This window comes from Triticum aestivum, chromosome 5A (genome assembly GCF_018294505.1).
Source record: "Triticum aestivum cultivar Chinese Spring chromosome 5A, IWGSC CS RefSeq v2.1, whole genome shotgun sequence".
NCBI lineage: Eukaryota > Viridiplantae > Streptophyta > Magnoliopsida > Poales > Poaceae > Triticum > Triticum aestivum.
Window position 1 is genome coordinate 11,219,635 of NC_057806.1, and position 15,286 is coordinate 11,234,920.

General features: G+C 43.7%; 1 protein-coding gene across 1 annotated transcript in view; it reads left to right on the plus strand.

Annotated features, from left to right (window-relative positions):
* Positions 1 to 14,244, plus strand: part of LOC123106337 (alpha-galactosidase-like) — a 38,245-nt gene extending 24,001 nt beyond the window's left edge. Inside the window, exons 3-12 of the mRNA XM_044528536.1 lie at positions 11,948 to 11,982; positions 12,213 to 12,316; positions 12,470 to 12,545; positions 12,647 to 12,705; positions 12,796 to 12,861; positions 12,946 to 13,032; positions 13,119 to 13,183; positions 13,274 to 13,356; positions 13,764 to 13,904; positions 14,002 to 14,244. Coding sequence (XP_044384471.1) covers positions 11,948 to 11,982; positions 12,213 to 12,316; positions 12,470 to 12,545; positions 12,647 to 12,705; positions 12,796 to 12,861; positions 12,946 to 13,032; positions 13,119 to 13,183; positions 13,274 to 13,356; positions 13,764 to 13,904; positions 14,002 to 14,085 — 800 coding nt within the window. The 3' untranslated portion in view covers positions 14,086 to 14,244. The remainder of the gene's footprint in view (positions 1 to 11,947; positions 11,983 to 12,212; positions 12,317 to 12,469; positions 12,546 to 12,646; positions 12,706 to 12,795; positions 12,862 to 12,945; positions 13,033 to 13,118; positions 13,184 to 13,273; positions 13,357 to 13,763; positions 13,905 to 14,001) is intronic.
* The last annotated feature ends 1,042 nt before the right edge of the window (positions 14,245 to 15,286 follow it).

A 15,286-nucleotide genomic window follows, 5' to 3' on the forward strand; every position in this document is an offset into this window, starting at 1 on the left:
CGGAGATCGCGGGCGCGATGGGGTGTGGGGGAGGGGGTTCGGGATATGGAGTCCTCTCTTCCCCCGTCCCCATACCGATGCCGGTGTCGTTGGTGCCGTCGGCCCCGAGGGGGTCGGCTCCTGCTGCGAGAGGGAGCCCGAGGCAGGCGGCCTCGACTCCTGCTGCAATGGTGGTGACAACCACTGTGGCAGCTGCTGCGCTTGGGGGGACGCCAGGGCAGGAGGCCCTGTCTCCTCCCTCTACACCGATGGTCAGGAGGACCACCTCGCAGATGGCTTCCCCGTCTGAGTTGGCGGCTGTGGCGGGAGGAGGCCGCGGGCAGGAGGCCCCCGTTCTACACTCTTCCCCACTGCCTGGTGTGGGGCACTCGTCCAAGGGGATCGGGAGCCCGCAGACGCCTTCGCTAGTAACTTCGGCACCACCTTTCAGGGTTTCGGTGCCAGGTTATACTAGGGAGGAGGTGATCGCGTTTGGTGGGATCCCGGACCCTATCTCCGAGGGGAGACGGATGAGTGCTCGCATCCTCGACGTCCCTCAGGTGGACGATATGCAGCAGCGGTGCGCTATGAGGGCGGCCAAGCTTCAGGAGGCTGCTTTTTCTTCTGGTATGTCCGTCAACTTGTCTAATTCCCTATTGCATTTTTCTAATGAGGACATTATAAATAATGCAAACCAATTAGGAGTTTCACTAGGTGCTACGGATAGTGAAATTACCAATTCGGTGAATGATATTTTAGACTTGGAGGCGGAACGTGCTTTAGAGACTATTCGTAATCTTGCAGCAGTTAAACCAATGAATGATGATGAGATAAATGCGTTAGGGGTTGGAGTGCTTGATAGCCTGTGTGCGGATCTAGCACCCACCAACCATGACGCTGAGGAAGAGGATGTATCCCTAGAGAATGATGCTAGCAATATTTGTGAACCCGGTCATGAGGACCGGGTGACTGAGATTAGTAAACCTAAGCGTAAGTGGAAACGGAAGATCTATCCCGATTCCGCAGTTCGTAGGAGTGCTAGGATTCGAACCACCAAAAAATTCCATGATGAACTATGAGAGGAATTTTCTGGAATAGCAGAGGTCTAAAGGACTTGGCTAAAAGAAGATTTCTGGCTGAGACAGCTTTAGAGCAGAAGCTAGAGTTTGTTGCTCTATCAGAAACGGGTAGAGATAACTTTGCACCACAGTTTCTCTCTTCGCTGGTTGGTGGTATTGATTTCGATTGGCATTGCCTCCCTCCGCGAGGAAGATCGGGTGGTATCTTACTAGGTGTGAGATGCGATTCGCTTGAAGTCCGTAGTGTAGTGATGGGCGACTTTGCGGTAAAGTTTCGAGTTAGGTCTAGGACGGATGGCTTTAACTGGGCTTTGGTGGCGGTATATGGTGCCGCGCAGCCCGGGCTTAAAGCGGAGTTTCTAGCAGACCTTGTTCGAATTTGTGGGTCAGAGCAGTTGCCGATTTTAGTTGGAGGTGATTTCAATATCATCAGGAGGAGAGAGGAGAAGAACAATGATAACTTTGACGGCAGATGGTCCTTCATGTTCAACACCATTATTGAAAGCTTGGATCTGAGAGAGATAGAGCTCTCGGGTCGAAAGTTTACATGGGCTAACGATCTGCCAAACCCAACCTACGAAAAACTTGATCGAGTTCTTGCAAGCGTGGAGTGGGAACAAAAATTCCCGCTGGTTACGGTGCAAGCTCTTTCGAGGGGAATATCTGATCATACCCCATTGTTCGTGGACTCAGGGGAGCCGAACCATGTGGGTAACAAGAACACCTTCTCCTTTGAGACGTCATGGTTTGAACGTGAGGGTTTCTTAGATTTGATAGCCAGGGAATGGGTTAAAGATGTTCGAGGCAAAACTCCTATTGAGCGGTGGCAGAATAAGATTAGGAACTTGAGAAGCTTCTTACGGGGTTGGGCTAAGCACCTTAGCGGTGTGTATAAGATTGAAAAGGATAGACTCCTTTCTCTTATACACGACCTGGACATAAAGGCCGAATCCAATATTTTGTCACCAGCAGAGCTTCAGGTTAAAAATGAGGCGGAGAAGAGGTTAAAAGAACTACTCCGCGAAGAAGAACTGAAGTGGGCTTTACGTGCTAAAGTAAGCAAAGTGGTCCAGGGGGACGCGAATACTCAGTTCTTCCATCTAATAGCTAATGGCAAACACAGAAAGAAGCGAATCTTTCAGCTTGAGCAGGACGAGGGTACTATTTTAGGTCAGGATAACCTAAAAACTTACATTACCGACTATTATAAGCAGTTATTTGGACCACCGGAGGATAATACGGTGTCCCTCGATGAGTCCAGAACTGAGGATGTACCTCAGCTATCGGCTGCTGATAATGAGCTTCTGGTTGCCCCGTTCTCGGAGAAGGAGGTTTTTGATGCTATTGCACAGATGAAAAATAATAAGGCTCCCGGACCGGATGGTTTCCCGGTTGAGTTCTATAAGAAGTGCTGGCACATTATTAAGGGGGATTTACTACCTATGTTTCATGATCTATTCTCTGGACAGCTTCAATTATTCCACTTGAATTTTGGGACTATCACACTACTTCCTAAGAAGACGGATGCGGTCAGAATTGAGCAATTCAGGCCGATCTGTCTCCTTAATGTTAGTTTCAAAATTTTCACCAAGGTCGGGACTAACAGGCTCACACAGATTGCACATTCTGTGGTGCAACAGTCCCAAACCGCGTTCATGCCAGACAGAAATATCCTTGAAGGGGTGGTAGTCCTGCATGAAACGCTCCATGAAATCCACTCCAAAAAATTAGATGGAGTGATTTTTAAAGTGGATTTCGAGAAAGCGTATGATAAGGTCAAGTGGCCATTTCTCCAACAGTCTTTGCGTATGAAAGGTTTTGATGAAGCCTGGCGCAGACAGGTTCAATCATTTACGCAAAAAGGTAGTGTGGGAATTAGAGTTAATGATGACATAGGTCACTACTTCCAGACACATAAAGGCCTAAGACAAGGAGACCCGATGTCCCCTATCTTGTTTAACATTGTGGTGGATATGTTGGCAGTTTTGATAGGAAGGGCTAAGGAAAATGGTCAAGTAGGTGGATTGGTGCCTCATCTTATTGATGGAGGTGTCTCTATCCTACAGTACGCTGATGATACAATCATCTTTATGGAGCATGACTTGGCTAAGGCAAGAAATATGAAGCTGGTGTTATGCCTATTTGAACAATTGACCGGGTTAAAGATAAACTTTCATAAGAGCGAGCTGTTCTGTTTTGGTAGGGCCAAAGATGAACAGGATGCTTATAGGCAATTGTTTGGATGTGAGTTGGGAGAGCTACCATTCTCATACTTGGGGATTCCTATCCACCATCGTAGGCTAACAAACAGAGAATGGAAGTGCATCGAGGACCGATTTGAGAAGAAAATGAGTTGCTGGAAGGGCAAGCTCATGTCATATGGAGGCCGATTAATCCTAATTAATTCGGTGCTCACGAGTATGCCGATGTTTCTTCTTTCTTTCTTTGAGGTACCAGTTGGTGTTAGGAAGAGACTGGACTTCTATAGATCGCGGTTCTTTTGGCAGGGTGATGAGCTTAAAAGAAAATATAGGCTTGCTAAGTGGGATATCATCTGTAGACCGAAAGACCAAGGGGGTCTAGGTATTGAGAATCTCGAAATTAAGAATAAATGCCTTCTTAGCAAGTGGCTGTGGAAGCTTTCGTCGGAGAATGATGCTATGTGGGCACAGATCCTTCGCGGCAAGTACCTCCAGTCAAAAACTTTGGCACAGGTCTCTGTAAGGCCGACCGACTCGCCCTTCTGGAAGGGTCTCATGAAGGTCAAGCAGGCATTGTTTAATAGGACAAAGTTTGTTGTTGGAAACGGCACGAGTACACGTTTCTGGGAAGATACTTGGCTCGGTGACACACCCTTGGCCATCCAATATCCCTCTTTGTACCGCATTGTTCAACGACGTGAGGTGTTCGTTGCTTCGGTCTTACAATCTACCCCCCTTAATATTCAGTTCAGACGAGTGCTAGCGGGCAATCGTTGGGAAGAATGGCTCCGTCTAGTTAGGAGACTGATGGACGTCCAGCTTTCTCAACAACCCGATGAATTACGCTGGAAGTTGACTAAGTCTGGAGCATTCACGGTTAAATCAATGTATATTGATGTTATTAATTCGAACTCCATTCCTACGTCCAAACATGTTTGGGATGTCAAAGTTCCTTTGAAAATAAAAGTGTTTATGTGGTTTGTCCATAAACAAGTAATTTTAACTAAGGATAACTTGATGAAGCGTAATTGGACAGGACCTACTAGGTGTAGTTTCTGCGATCGGGATGAGACTATTAAACACCTCTTTTTTGATTGCCCGCTGGCTAAGGTACTTTGGCAGACGGTCCACATTGCTTTCAATATCAAACCCCCGAATTCTGTTAATGCGTTATTTGGGACATGGCTTAATGGGATTGAGCCTAACTTAGCGAGACATATTCGGGTTGGGGTTTGTGCTTTGCTGTGGACTATCTGGAATTGCAGAAACGATTTGGTCTTTAACAGAATATCATGTATACATTTTTTGCAGGTTTTATTCCGGACTACGGCACTGATCCGTTCGTGGTCGCTACTCACCCAGACGGAGGCCAGGGAGCATTTGGTTACTGGGTCTGTCCGCTGGGAGATGGTAGCTCGGGATATCTTCAACCGGTTTGGATGGCGGTCATGTAATAGGATAGGCATTTAGTATTCCTATCTAGTTTACCCAGCCGGTTGTGGCATCTTGATTTGGCTAGTTGATGTTTCTAGCCTCTTTTGGCTCTGTGTGAGCTTTTTCTGCTTTTTTTGGCTTTTGAAGATCTTTGGAACCATGTTGGCACTACTTTATTTTGTTAATAAGAGGGCCGTATGCATCGTACTGATGCAGAGGCCGGGGTTTTCCCCCCTTTTCAAAAAAAAAAAATAACACGTAAGAACCAGCGCCGGTTAATCAGATGATCTGCAGCTGAATATTTGATGTTTTTTCATGTATAGAGATCAACAAGTACTGATTATATAGAGTGTTCGTCATTCGTCTACTGATTATATAGGTGTTTTAGACTGCATGCTTATATATGTTGTTTGAATTGCTTATTGATTTCTGGTGTAAATTCTAGTTTAGTTTATGATGTTCTCCACCGTATTTCCAGTAGTGCACACAATTTGTGATTGTATTGTATGATTGTATCTGTCAGTGGCAGAGGTGTTTTTCATGTCTCCCTTGTTTGCATTACACGTAAGAACCAGCGCCAGTTGATGAGATGATCTGCAACTGAATATTTGATGTCCATTCAGGTATAGAGATCAAGTGATCAACTAGTACTGATTATCAAAGGTGGCGGGCGAGTTACGCGCCCGGTCGGGTCTTCTTCGCCCAGGGGAGCTTTAGTCAAGAGGGCGGCGTCGTGGCCGTCTCCAGTGTGGTGCTGCATGGTGGAGAGCTTGGGGAGAGGCGGAGCATGGTCATGAGGTGAGTGGCAGTGGTCATCTGGGCACGCCGGCTCGGGTGTCGGAGGTAGCGCTGCGACGGAACCCCGGAGGCAGCGGATCTCGGCTAGGAGGTACGGTGGCAAGGAGCAGCGACTGGGACTCGTTGCAAAGGCCGAGGCATGCGGTGCGCCTCCTGTTCTTGTCGGCATGGTGGCAGAAGGCGGCGCCTCGGGGAGTTTGCTGGCTGAACCGACTGGATCTCGGTGCTCGGCACATTGACTCGTAACACGGAGCGCCATGGTCGATGTCTGCGTGTCGGGGGAGAAGTGCGTTGGCCTCCCGCGTGTGAATCCTCGGACGCAGCTACGGCATGGTTCACTGCCGGGAGTGGTGTGTCCAACCCTTGCCGGTGGTGCGAGTGGACGTTGGTGGTGTTGGTTTGGATGTTGGTCTGCGTGCTCAGGGCCGTGAGATGGGGCGGTGTTCCATGACGGCTTGATCATGACAGAGAGGTGCTGCGCCAGCGGCGGTGTACCCGCCGCATCGACTGATTGGCCAAATCCAGTGGTAGGAATGCGTGGTGTGCGACGGTTTGGATGAAAATCCTGCTCGTCTTCAGTTGAAGGTGGCGACGGTGGCACCTATGGGTATAGTTTCCCACCTTGGAGGCATCGTCGAGGTGTGTCGGCATCTCCCCTCCTTGATCGGGTTTAGGTCTCCGGGCGAAAGCATTGGTCTGTTGTAGGACCGGCGATGGGCGACGTTTGACGGCATTGCTCTGTTGAGAGCATCGCAGGAAAAGGTTTGGCTTGGAGGTCCTGTTATGTGGTTCTCTAGTGTTTGCCGTTGTTCAGGGTTGATCTTCGTGGGCGCTATGCAGCTGCCAGTGCTCCACGATGATGGCTTTTTCGGGTTCGACTGAGTCCCAGTATCCACTCGCCGTCTCCTCTTTGGCATTCATGGGTGGGTAGTGCGTTGGCGAAGATTGCTCGGCTAAGTCGTTGCTCTTCGTGGTGTTCGGCATTCTTTGTGACGTGGCTAGATGCTTGGTTTAGGGCAGGCCCTATGTGTTGTGTTTGTAATTGTTCTGGTGGCTAATCTGTTGATTAGCTCGGGTGTGGAGTTTTTGCTACATTTGTTGTTCGCAACCTGTTGTCGTGTCTGGTAATTCAACTTATGCCTTCTATAAAAACATGGTACACCTAGGTGTATTCTCGAAAAAATAAACTTCTGAGCTGAATGTTTGATGTGTTTTAGCGGCATATACTTATTAGTTAAATTGTTGATGTCGTTGTCGTTGAAACTGAAAGTTCCATATTCAGTTTTTTGTATCCCCTTAATTTGAAGGCTTTTTCAAACAGAGTTCGTCTATGAAATTGTGAAGTATTTAGACTGCTATTAGCTACCTATACACAGGTTGTTTGATTTCAATATGCTTCTCATTTTGTTCTGGCTTCCTAGTATGATTTTTTTCTGTAAATTCTAATTCAAATATTTATATTTTCCGCCATATTTCAGTAGTGCACACAATTTCTGATTGTATCGTATGATTATTGCATCTGTCAGTGGCTAGGTGTTTTCATGTCTCTCCTGTTTGTATTGAGATGAGATGATCTGCAACTGAGTATTTGATGTGTATTTATGTATATAACTAGTACTGAATGAATGTTGAAGACTCTAGTGTTTGCCAGACCCTTGTTCTCTTTTCAGCTGAATCTTTGATGTGTTTTAGCGGCATATACTTATTATATGTTTCCCATTTATGCCACTGAGGAAACCACACTTCCTTGAATACAAGATCATAAATGGGCACACAGCTGCCAGCAGGGCCGTATGTCCCCATGTGCAACAGGAGCGACTGAACAGGGCCCCCAACATCGGAGGGCCCCAAATTGTTTGTTAATCAATGTTTCAACTGAGGCCCTAATACTACTAAATAACAATTGGAAATATTTTACGCCAAGCCACCTACTATCCACAACCACCATCCATCAATGCATTACATGCTATCATCAGGTCTTTTGAGCTTGTCCTTCCAACTGGTGTAATTCCCTGCGAAAAATTGCAGTGGTTGACAAAAAAATTGATTCTTTTTCTTTCGCACATAAGACCTAATTTTGATTTGCACAGGGCCTCCGATTTCACTGGTATGGCCCTGGCTGCCAGTTTAATGTTGTGCTGGACAACACTAATAAAAATTATGATACTAAATTGGATTTCATTATCAAGCCGTTATATCTAAGCTCTACGGGCTATGTTTACTATGCCCTCGTGGCGTCATTCATTGTATCTAGGAAGAGCAAATATACATAGCCAGAGCAGACCGAGCCAAACCAAATGGGGTAGGTTGGTTCACTTTCCGGAGAATATTTCCCATGTTCATATATAACCAATTACCTTTTTTATTTTATATTATAACATGAAAATATAATGTTATTTTTCCATTGATTTGTAATCCGCAAGAGCACCGAGACGAAAGAAGGGGTCCAAGGATGAACGTAGGCTAAAGTTTATGTTTTGTTGTTAGTAGTGTTTGAACGATCATTGATGCATCTTACTAGTTTAACCATCATCCGTCGACTTGTATTCTCTCCTAAGATAGCAACGTCATGGGTTGAGCTTCAATGACATGATTTAATTTTGCCTCGTATATCTTCTAATCCTCCAATCCAGGATGGGGAGCCAACACCATATAATTCCACTATTGCTTTATCTATTTGACAAAGGCATGCGAACAAAGATAAAAGTCATGGCCAAGAGCATAGTGCAATTCAATGAAAGAAAGCTAGATGGTTCATATTCACTGCAAACCAACTTATATATGTGGCGTGTTGCTGCTGAGGGGATTTACATCACTTCTACTGGCACAGCATCAGTGGGATCCCACGTGGAGTACCGTTGGGATTAATAATTATGCTATGTCGGAACTGTCCTGGTGTTGGTGATGCCTTGAAAATTCATGAATTTCACGATCTGGTGAAGGCTTTTGCCTGTCAGGCCATTGTCTTGTGGAAACTCAGATTGCACTTAATCGAGTGGCTGGTTTGGCTGGTACACTTGGTTTTGATATGAGCTTTTGCATTGCAAGTAGTGGTCATAGAGGGCTGGCTTTGTAGAAAAATTTGGGAAGATTGATGTTAACATGGAAATAAAAAAACCACGAAATGTAGTAGCAGTAATACTATAGTTGTAGTTCAATAGGAGGAAACGAATGGAACCGGCGGGCAGGTGCACCCATTTTGATTTGTCTTTTAGTAATCCCATGAGTGGTCGGAAAATCATATTAATTTTGGCAACAAACTTTCTCAAGCATTACAATTGCGAAAAATAATTTGCAAAGAACTGACTTTTGTGATATTGTTGACGAAAATACAAAATCAACACTATATTAGAGGTACTACTAAATCTATATTGTCCTGGGATATTTTAATTTTGCTCGGGTTTTTTCGCGTGAGTTTTTCTTTCTCAAATTTTTTATACGAGTACCGCAGTTGGTCAAGTATGTTTAAAAAAGTTTTGAACTTTTTGACTTTTCTCCAAATCAGGTTCATCTACAACCAGGTGTATCAGGGTATTTCCTATTATATTACTCCCTCCGTTCCATAATGTAGTTCGTATAGATATTTTTCAAAAGTCAAACCATATTGTAAACTTTGACCATATTTATATAGAAAAATATTTATAATTAGAATACCAAACGCATATCATAGAGACATATGAGTTATGCCATATTGTATATATTATTGTAGATATAGACAGTTTTCTCTAAGAAATTGGTCAAAGTTTATTTAGTTTGACTCAAAATCTAAGAGCACTACATTATGAAACAGAGGTGTATGTATGAATTGTGATATCTTTATACTGCTGCATGCCTATAATGGTGATTGATTTCTATACGCTTCTCTTTAGGTTTAAGATTTTATGCCGTAGATTATACTTGAGAATTCGAGATCCATTTACAGACTGAAATAGTATCTTCAGTAGCGCACAGAATTTTCGAGTATATTCCATACTTGCATCTATCGGCGCCAGAGGTCTTTTGCATGTTTCCCATGCATGGTTGCGCGTAAGAACCAGCACAATAGATGATCTGCATCTGAATATTTGGCTTGTATTTACACATACAGTAAATAACGACCGCTGACTGAATATGTAGCACATTCCCTCATTTACTTCTTAATATGTTTCCGTTGTGATTATGTTATTGTGTTATTATTTTGATATTGTGGCTTCCAATAGTTTATAGTGTTTTTGATGCAACATTTAACAACCATTGTGGTCCTCACTATTTTCAATTTTCCCCTGAACTAAAAGTGGCTACAGTAGACTTCATACCTAGGGTAACAACAAGGATTGTGGTGCACAGAAACCTAAAAAAACATCAAGCGATATTAAGCAGGACTGTACTTATTTTGCAGAACATAGGCCCAACAGAACAATTTTCCCTTCTCCCAGAAACATGTCAATATGGACAAGCAGATATACAAAGGATAATGGAATATATATCTTAAATAGGATAACTGAAGGCGGAAATAGGGATTATGGCAGTGGAATAAAGAGTGCTGCCCTTTTTCTTTTATTTTCTCTTTGAGATATTCTGCTTTTTTGGCAAACTCAAGCCCTCAAAGAGGGCCCAACTTTATTGACATCAGCATCCCATACAGTGTACAGAGATAAGTTTCCCTAGAGGAATGTCTTCAAAAGCCAGTATGAAATTAACATTAAGAGGCTTTACTGCATCAGATAGAGCAAGCAGAGGAGGATCTAAAAGTGAAAGCCTTGTTAGCCAGAAGGTGAGCAAGGAGATTCTTGATCCTTGGAATATGTGTGACCATGAGAGAGTTTAGGCTAGATGTAAGATTGTAGAATCTGTAAGTATTGGTCTGATACTCCAATAATGTCCCAGTCTTTCCATTAAATTCCTTTCTTCAGCAACTTTGACCAAAGTACTTTAATCATAAAATGAAGAAAACAAAGTTTGATCCCAAGGCTTTGAATACCGAAGCAGCTAGGGGTAGGCCCATCGCTTCTGCCTGTAAAACATAGAAAATCATAATTTTTCACCTACTTTCATCATTGGTAGCACGTTAGTAGCAACATCTAGATCAAACGCTGCTATGGTGTGATGCCTTAGCAGCATTTGGCACGAACGCTGCTCGTACTCTCTTCAGCAGCGTCTCGCGCAAACGCGGCAAATATTCCAAACTCTAGTAGCGTGTGCATCTTGTTAGCAAATGCTGCTAACATGCAGTACAGTTCTGTAGCCAATTATTCTCTGGCTACAATTTGGTTACAAATTAGTTCAATGGCAGCAACATAAGCATCCAAATAATTAAGTTGCACATGCACTTCAAAAAATACTTAGAAGTATTTGCATACATCGACTTCAACGGAAAATTGTCATTATGTACACTTATATGTACGAAACAATTCCAAACACACCATTCCAAAATCAAAGTACTTAGTACAATAAAGTAGCACAGCAGAGGAGTACTTGTACTACAAGTTACAAGGATGACACATGCATTGTGTTAACTAAGATGCAAGCCTACTCGTCGTCGTCACTCATCTCCCAGTTGTACATGGTACGCATGAAGAGGAATGGCACATTATTGTTAAAATGGAGCACGATGATTAATTTGTCACCCTCGTCGCAGTAGCAGTTGTCACGAATCGCCAGAGAACCATTGATGACAAGACGTCCATCATTTCGCAACATGGAGTATGTGGTTGCCATGCCAATCATGTGAGCGATGAAAATTCGCAAGTCACCACTACCCTGATTCTGCATTTCTCAAGCACTACAGCACGTGGGAGTTTCTGTTGCAAAACACCATTAGTAAACATACATGTATGTGTTAGAAAACATGAATAACTTGACATTCAATACACAATTGCAATGCAATCTTACTAGGAGTGGCTTGTTCATCTTGACATCGCTCAATTTTTAGCAGGTGCGCTAATGGCACAAAGGACCCATTGTACGGGCCATCTTGGACATCTCGAACACGGTCCAGGATGATGTCCACAAATTCTAGTAGAATGTCCATCTCCTACCGAGTAACTGCTGTACCGAAAATGACATGCCTCATGTGAGTCATGTATCTTTATCTTTACCTAATATTAAAGGGAGAAGGCTTTCATAGTTCTCCATACGTCACCTCTTTATATCCGTTAATTTTGTGTTAACAATAAAGATTGATGACTGAGATTAAAAGTAGATATGCGAAACGGTTCGCTCACTCGTAGGGCATGCACACTCCTCGTTGTGCCTCGTCCCGCTCCCAATGCCTAAGTGGTCCTTCAAGACTTAATGGGCCCAGCTATTTCGTCCGCCAATGCGTCTCCTGCCAGCGCATGTCTCTTGCCGATTTTTTTAGACGCACGCACATATCTACTTCCTCGGTATATTTCCCACGACATGTTGGACACAACTACTAGATTATTTTTAGCAGTATATGTTTTACTCAAATATGTTTCCCGTCTCTTGTTTCAGATGATTGCTGGGCAGAATTGAACAGGGATTACCAGGTAAGGAGATAAACTTAAGCTAACCATCCCTATCATTTTCAATATAGGGCAACTGCGGAATTATGTTGTTAGTGCAATTAAAGAAATCAATCTTAACATTAAAAAACAATTGCTTCTGCATCCTATTTTCAAGATATTATTAAACGTTTTAGAAGCAGAAGATTAGGCATATGTATACCATTTTTAATATTTTCTTTCAGTACTGATAATGTTGTATCATGATTTCTCAGGGTAACCTGGTTCCAAATAAAAGAACATTCCCCTCTGGCATCAAGGCGCTTGCAGATTATGTGCACGCCAAAGGGTTGAAGCTCGGCATCTACAGTGATGCTGGGTATGCTAACTATCCAATTCATCATAAAAATAACACTAATTTGTTCGCACACTGTAGCAACTAAACTCTTCATTAGCCCAAGAAAACTAGAATTTGTAAATATGATAAACTGGCAATGAACAGAAACTAACTGTCACCATGTATTAATTGCAGGACACAAACATGTACTAAACAAATGCCAGGATCGCTCGATCACGAAGAGCAAGATGTGAGGACGTTCGCGTCTTGGGTAGACACCTTATAATTACTACTTACCTCATCGCTCATGCCAAACCAACACCGACATCATAAATTCTAATGTTCTTGTAATTCTTGCATTCTCGTCTCCAGGGAGTTGATTATCTGAAGTACGACAACTGCAACGATGCTGGGAGGAGCGTCAGGGAAAGGTCCGGAGAACAATACCTCAAACTTCAGCATGACCAGTGCACTGTGTCTTATGTGTTAGGCTGTGAAGTAATTTGCCATGGTTGATGCAGATACACTAGGATAAGCAACGCCATGAAGAAATACGGGAAGAACATCTTCTTCTCAATCTGTGAGTGGTGAGTCTGCTCGTCATAACATTTTAGTACGGAAAGGAGAAACAAGCATTGCTGATTCCACTCTTGTGCGTTTTTGCTGTTTAGGGGAATCGAAAACCCTGCTACATGGGCACGTGGCATGGGTGGTAATAGCTGGAGGACAACCGCGGACATTGCTGACAACTGGGACAGGTGCTGCCCAATTGATCAACTCTGGGAATTTGGTCAAGTAGCTACTAGAATTAGCAGGACTGATTATAGTTACCTTTGTACTTCAGCATGACATCACGCGCGGACCAGAATGACAGATGGGCCTCCTATGCCGGACCTGGCGGATGGAATGGTAAGGGTTTCAGAAGAATCTGTAACAATATTGTTGATTGCCTAACGATTTCTTAGCTTGGAACTGATCCATGTTCTGCTCCGATCTCAGATCCTGATATGCTTGAAGTTGGAAATGGTGGGATGTCCGAAGCTGAGTACCGCTCGCACTTCAGCATCTGGGCACTTGCCAAGGTACTGCACATTTTGTCCCATGTGCATTTAATAATGTTGCTGCGATTCTCAAAAAGGAATTCTGCATTTCCTCACGGAAATCCTGGTCCTGAGTTGTGTAGGCTCCTCTTCTGATCGGGTGCGACGTGCGCTCGATGAGCCCGCAGACAAAGAACATAATCAGCAATTGGGAGGTCGTCGCTGTCAACCAAGGCAAGCATTCTCTTGCACGTATTTGCACATGATAACTTGCTCATATGGGATTTTCAGTGTACTCATACTACAAGTGTATGAACAGATAGACTAGGCGTGCAGGGAAAGAAAGTGCAATCCGATGCTGGTTTGGAGGTATTGTTCAGTTCAAATATCTTACTTGTGGCTTCCATCATGAGATTTCTGTAACTAAAACCGGGGAGATATTTTTCTAGGTTTGGGCCGGACCGCTCAGCGGCAACAGAAAGGCCGTGGTTCTATGGAATAGGCAGGGGTACCAAGCAACCATAACCGCACACTGGTCAAACGTCGGGCTTCCAGCATCTGCGTCCGTCACCGCTCGCGATCTATGGGCGGTAAGCTTGCTTTCTTCAGAGCCCAGTGCTTATCCTTAACAATCCACTACACATTCCAGGGTTTCATCATCACAAAAACATCCGTCTTGTTGTGCAGCACTCGTCATTCTCTGCTCAGGGGAAGCTATCTGCATCAGTGGCGCCTCATGACTGCAAGATGTACATCCTAACACCCAAGTAACTGTAGACGCAAGAATAGCAAGTCGATCGATCTAGTTCAGGGGAATGGTTTGCAAGGGAGGATAGATAGAGCTGAGATGAGGTGAATTGAGGAATGGCATTTGGTTATATAACGTTAGAAATAAGCTGCAATAGTATGTAAAGTGCCGTGAAAATGTCGATGCGTTTGTTTCTGAAGTTTGCAAGTTGTAATGAAAGTTGCTGCAATAAAAGTGGGTTTCATAGCACTATCTTCTAGATTGAGGTTTCGCCCTGAAATTCTTGGGTTCAGCCAACCGAATCTCTATTACTGCATGACGGCAAAAGGGTCGTTGCTATCTGAACTGAGAAGAATGTTTTTGTTTTTCTCCATGAAATATTTGGAGCTTTAATTCAACAAAAGCGTTCCTAAGGCAGTCAACCAATGGGGTACAGAGTAGGAACGAAGGTTCTGAATCTAGCCAGCTGTCGGTGACCATCAGCGTCCAAGCACGCTTTGCAAAAGATGGGCTAGTAAGTTTGCTGATGTAGTTACATGTTGAATTGCAAAGTGGTTAAAACATAGCCATAGCTACCCAATTTCAGCAAGGATAGGTGCCACAACAGAGAACTGTGGCGAGAATTCCAGAGGTTGACCAAAGCCCGTTCCGTTGAAGGGGAATGCTGTTTTTAGTTTAACAACAATTGTTGAAGTTGTAGAAGCTGTACTGGATACGAAATGACTCACAAATGATTTTTCTATGCAAATGCAAAATATGTATGGCGCATTCATATATAGCACAGTGCAGCGATTTCACACCTCCCAACCTTGCACATAATGATGATCAGTTGTTCTTGAAAAGCTCAAGGTGTGCCTAGCCCAAGCGATTCTCCGAAGAGTGCTAATTCTAGTTCATCATGTCGCCTAGATCAACACACATAACTTCGTGCCTATAGTACATAAGGTCAAGTCAGCGAGCAAAAATATCTGGATGAAAACTAATTTTTGCCATAGGGATTTTTTTTCCATTATGCTTCAACTGATTGAAAAGAAACTGGCATATTTTCCCATACCTCTTTCCTCGGAGCAACACCAATCACCACCGTCAAGATACATAATTGCATGAGTGGAATCACCATCATTTACAAATTAGAACGAATGAGCGTCACGATGAGAAAAAGACTTGTCTGTTGAAAATCTTACAAAAAGCCATAATTGCAATTCTGATTCCAGGACTACCTTC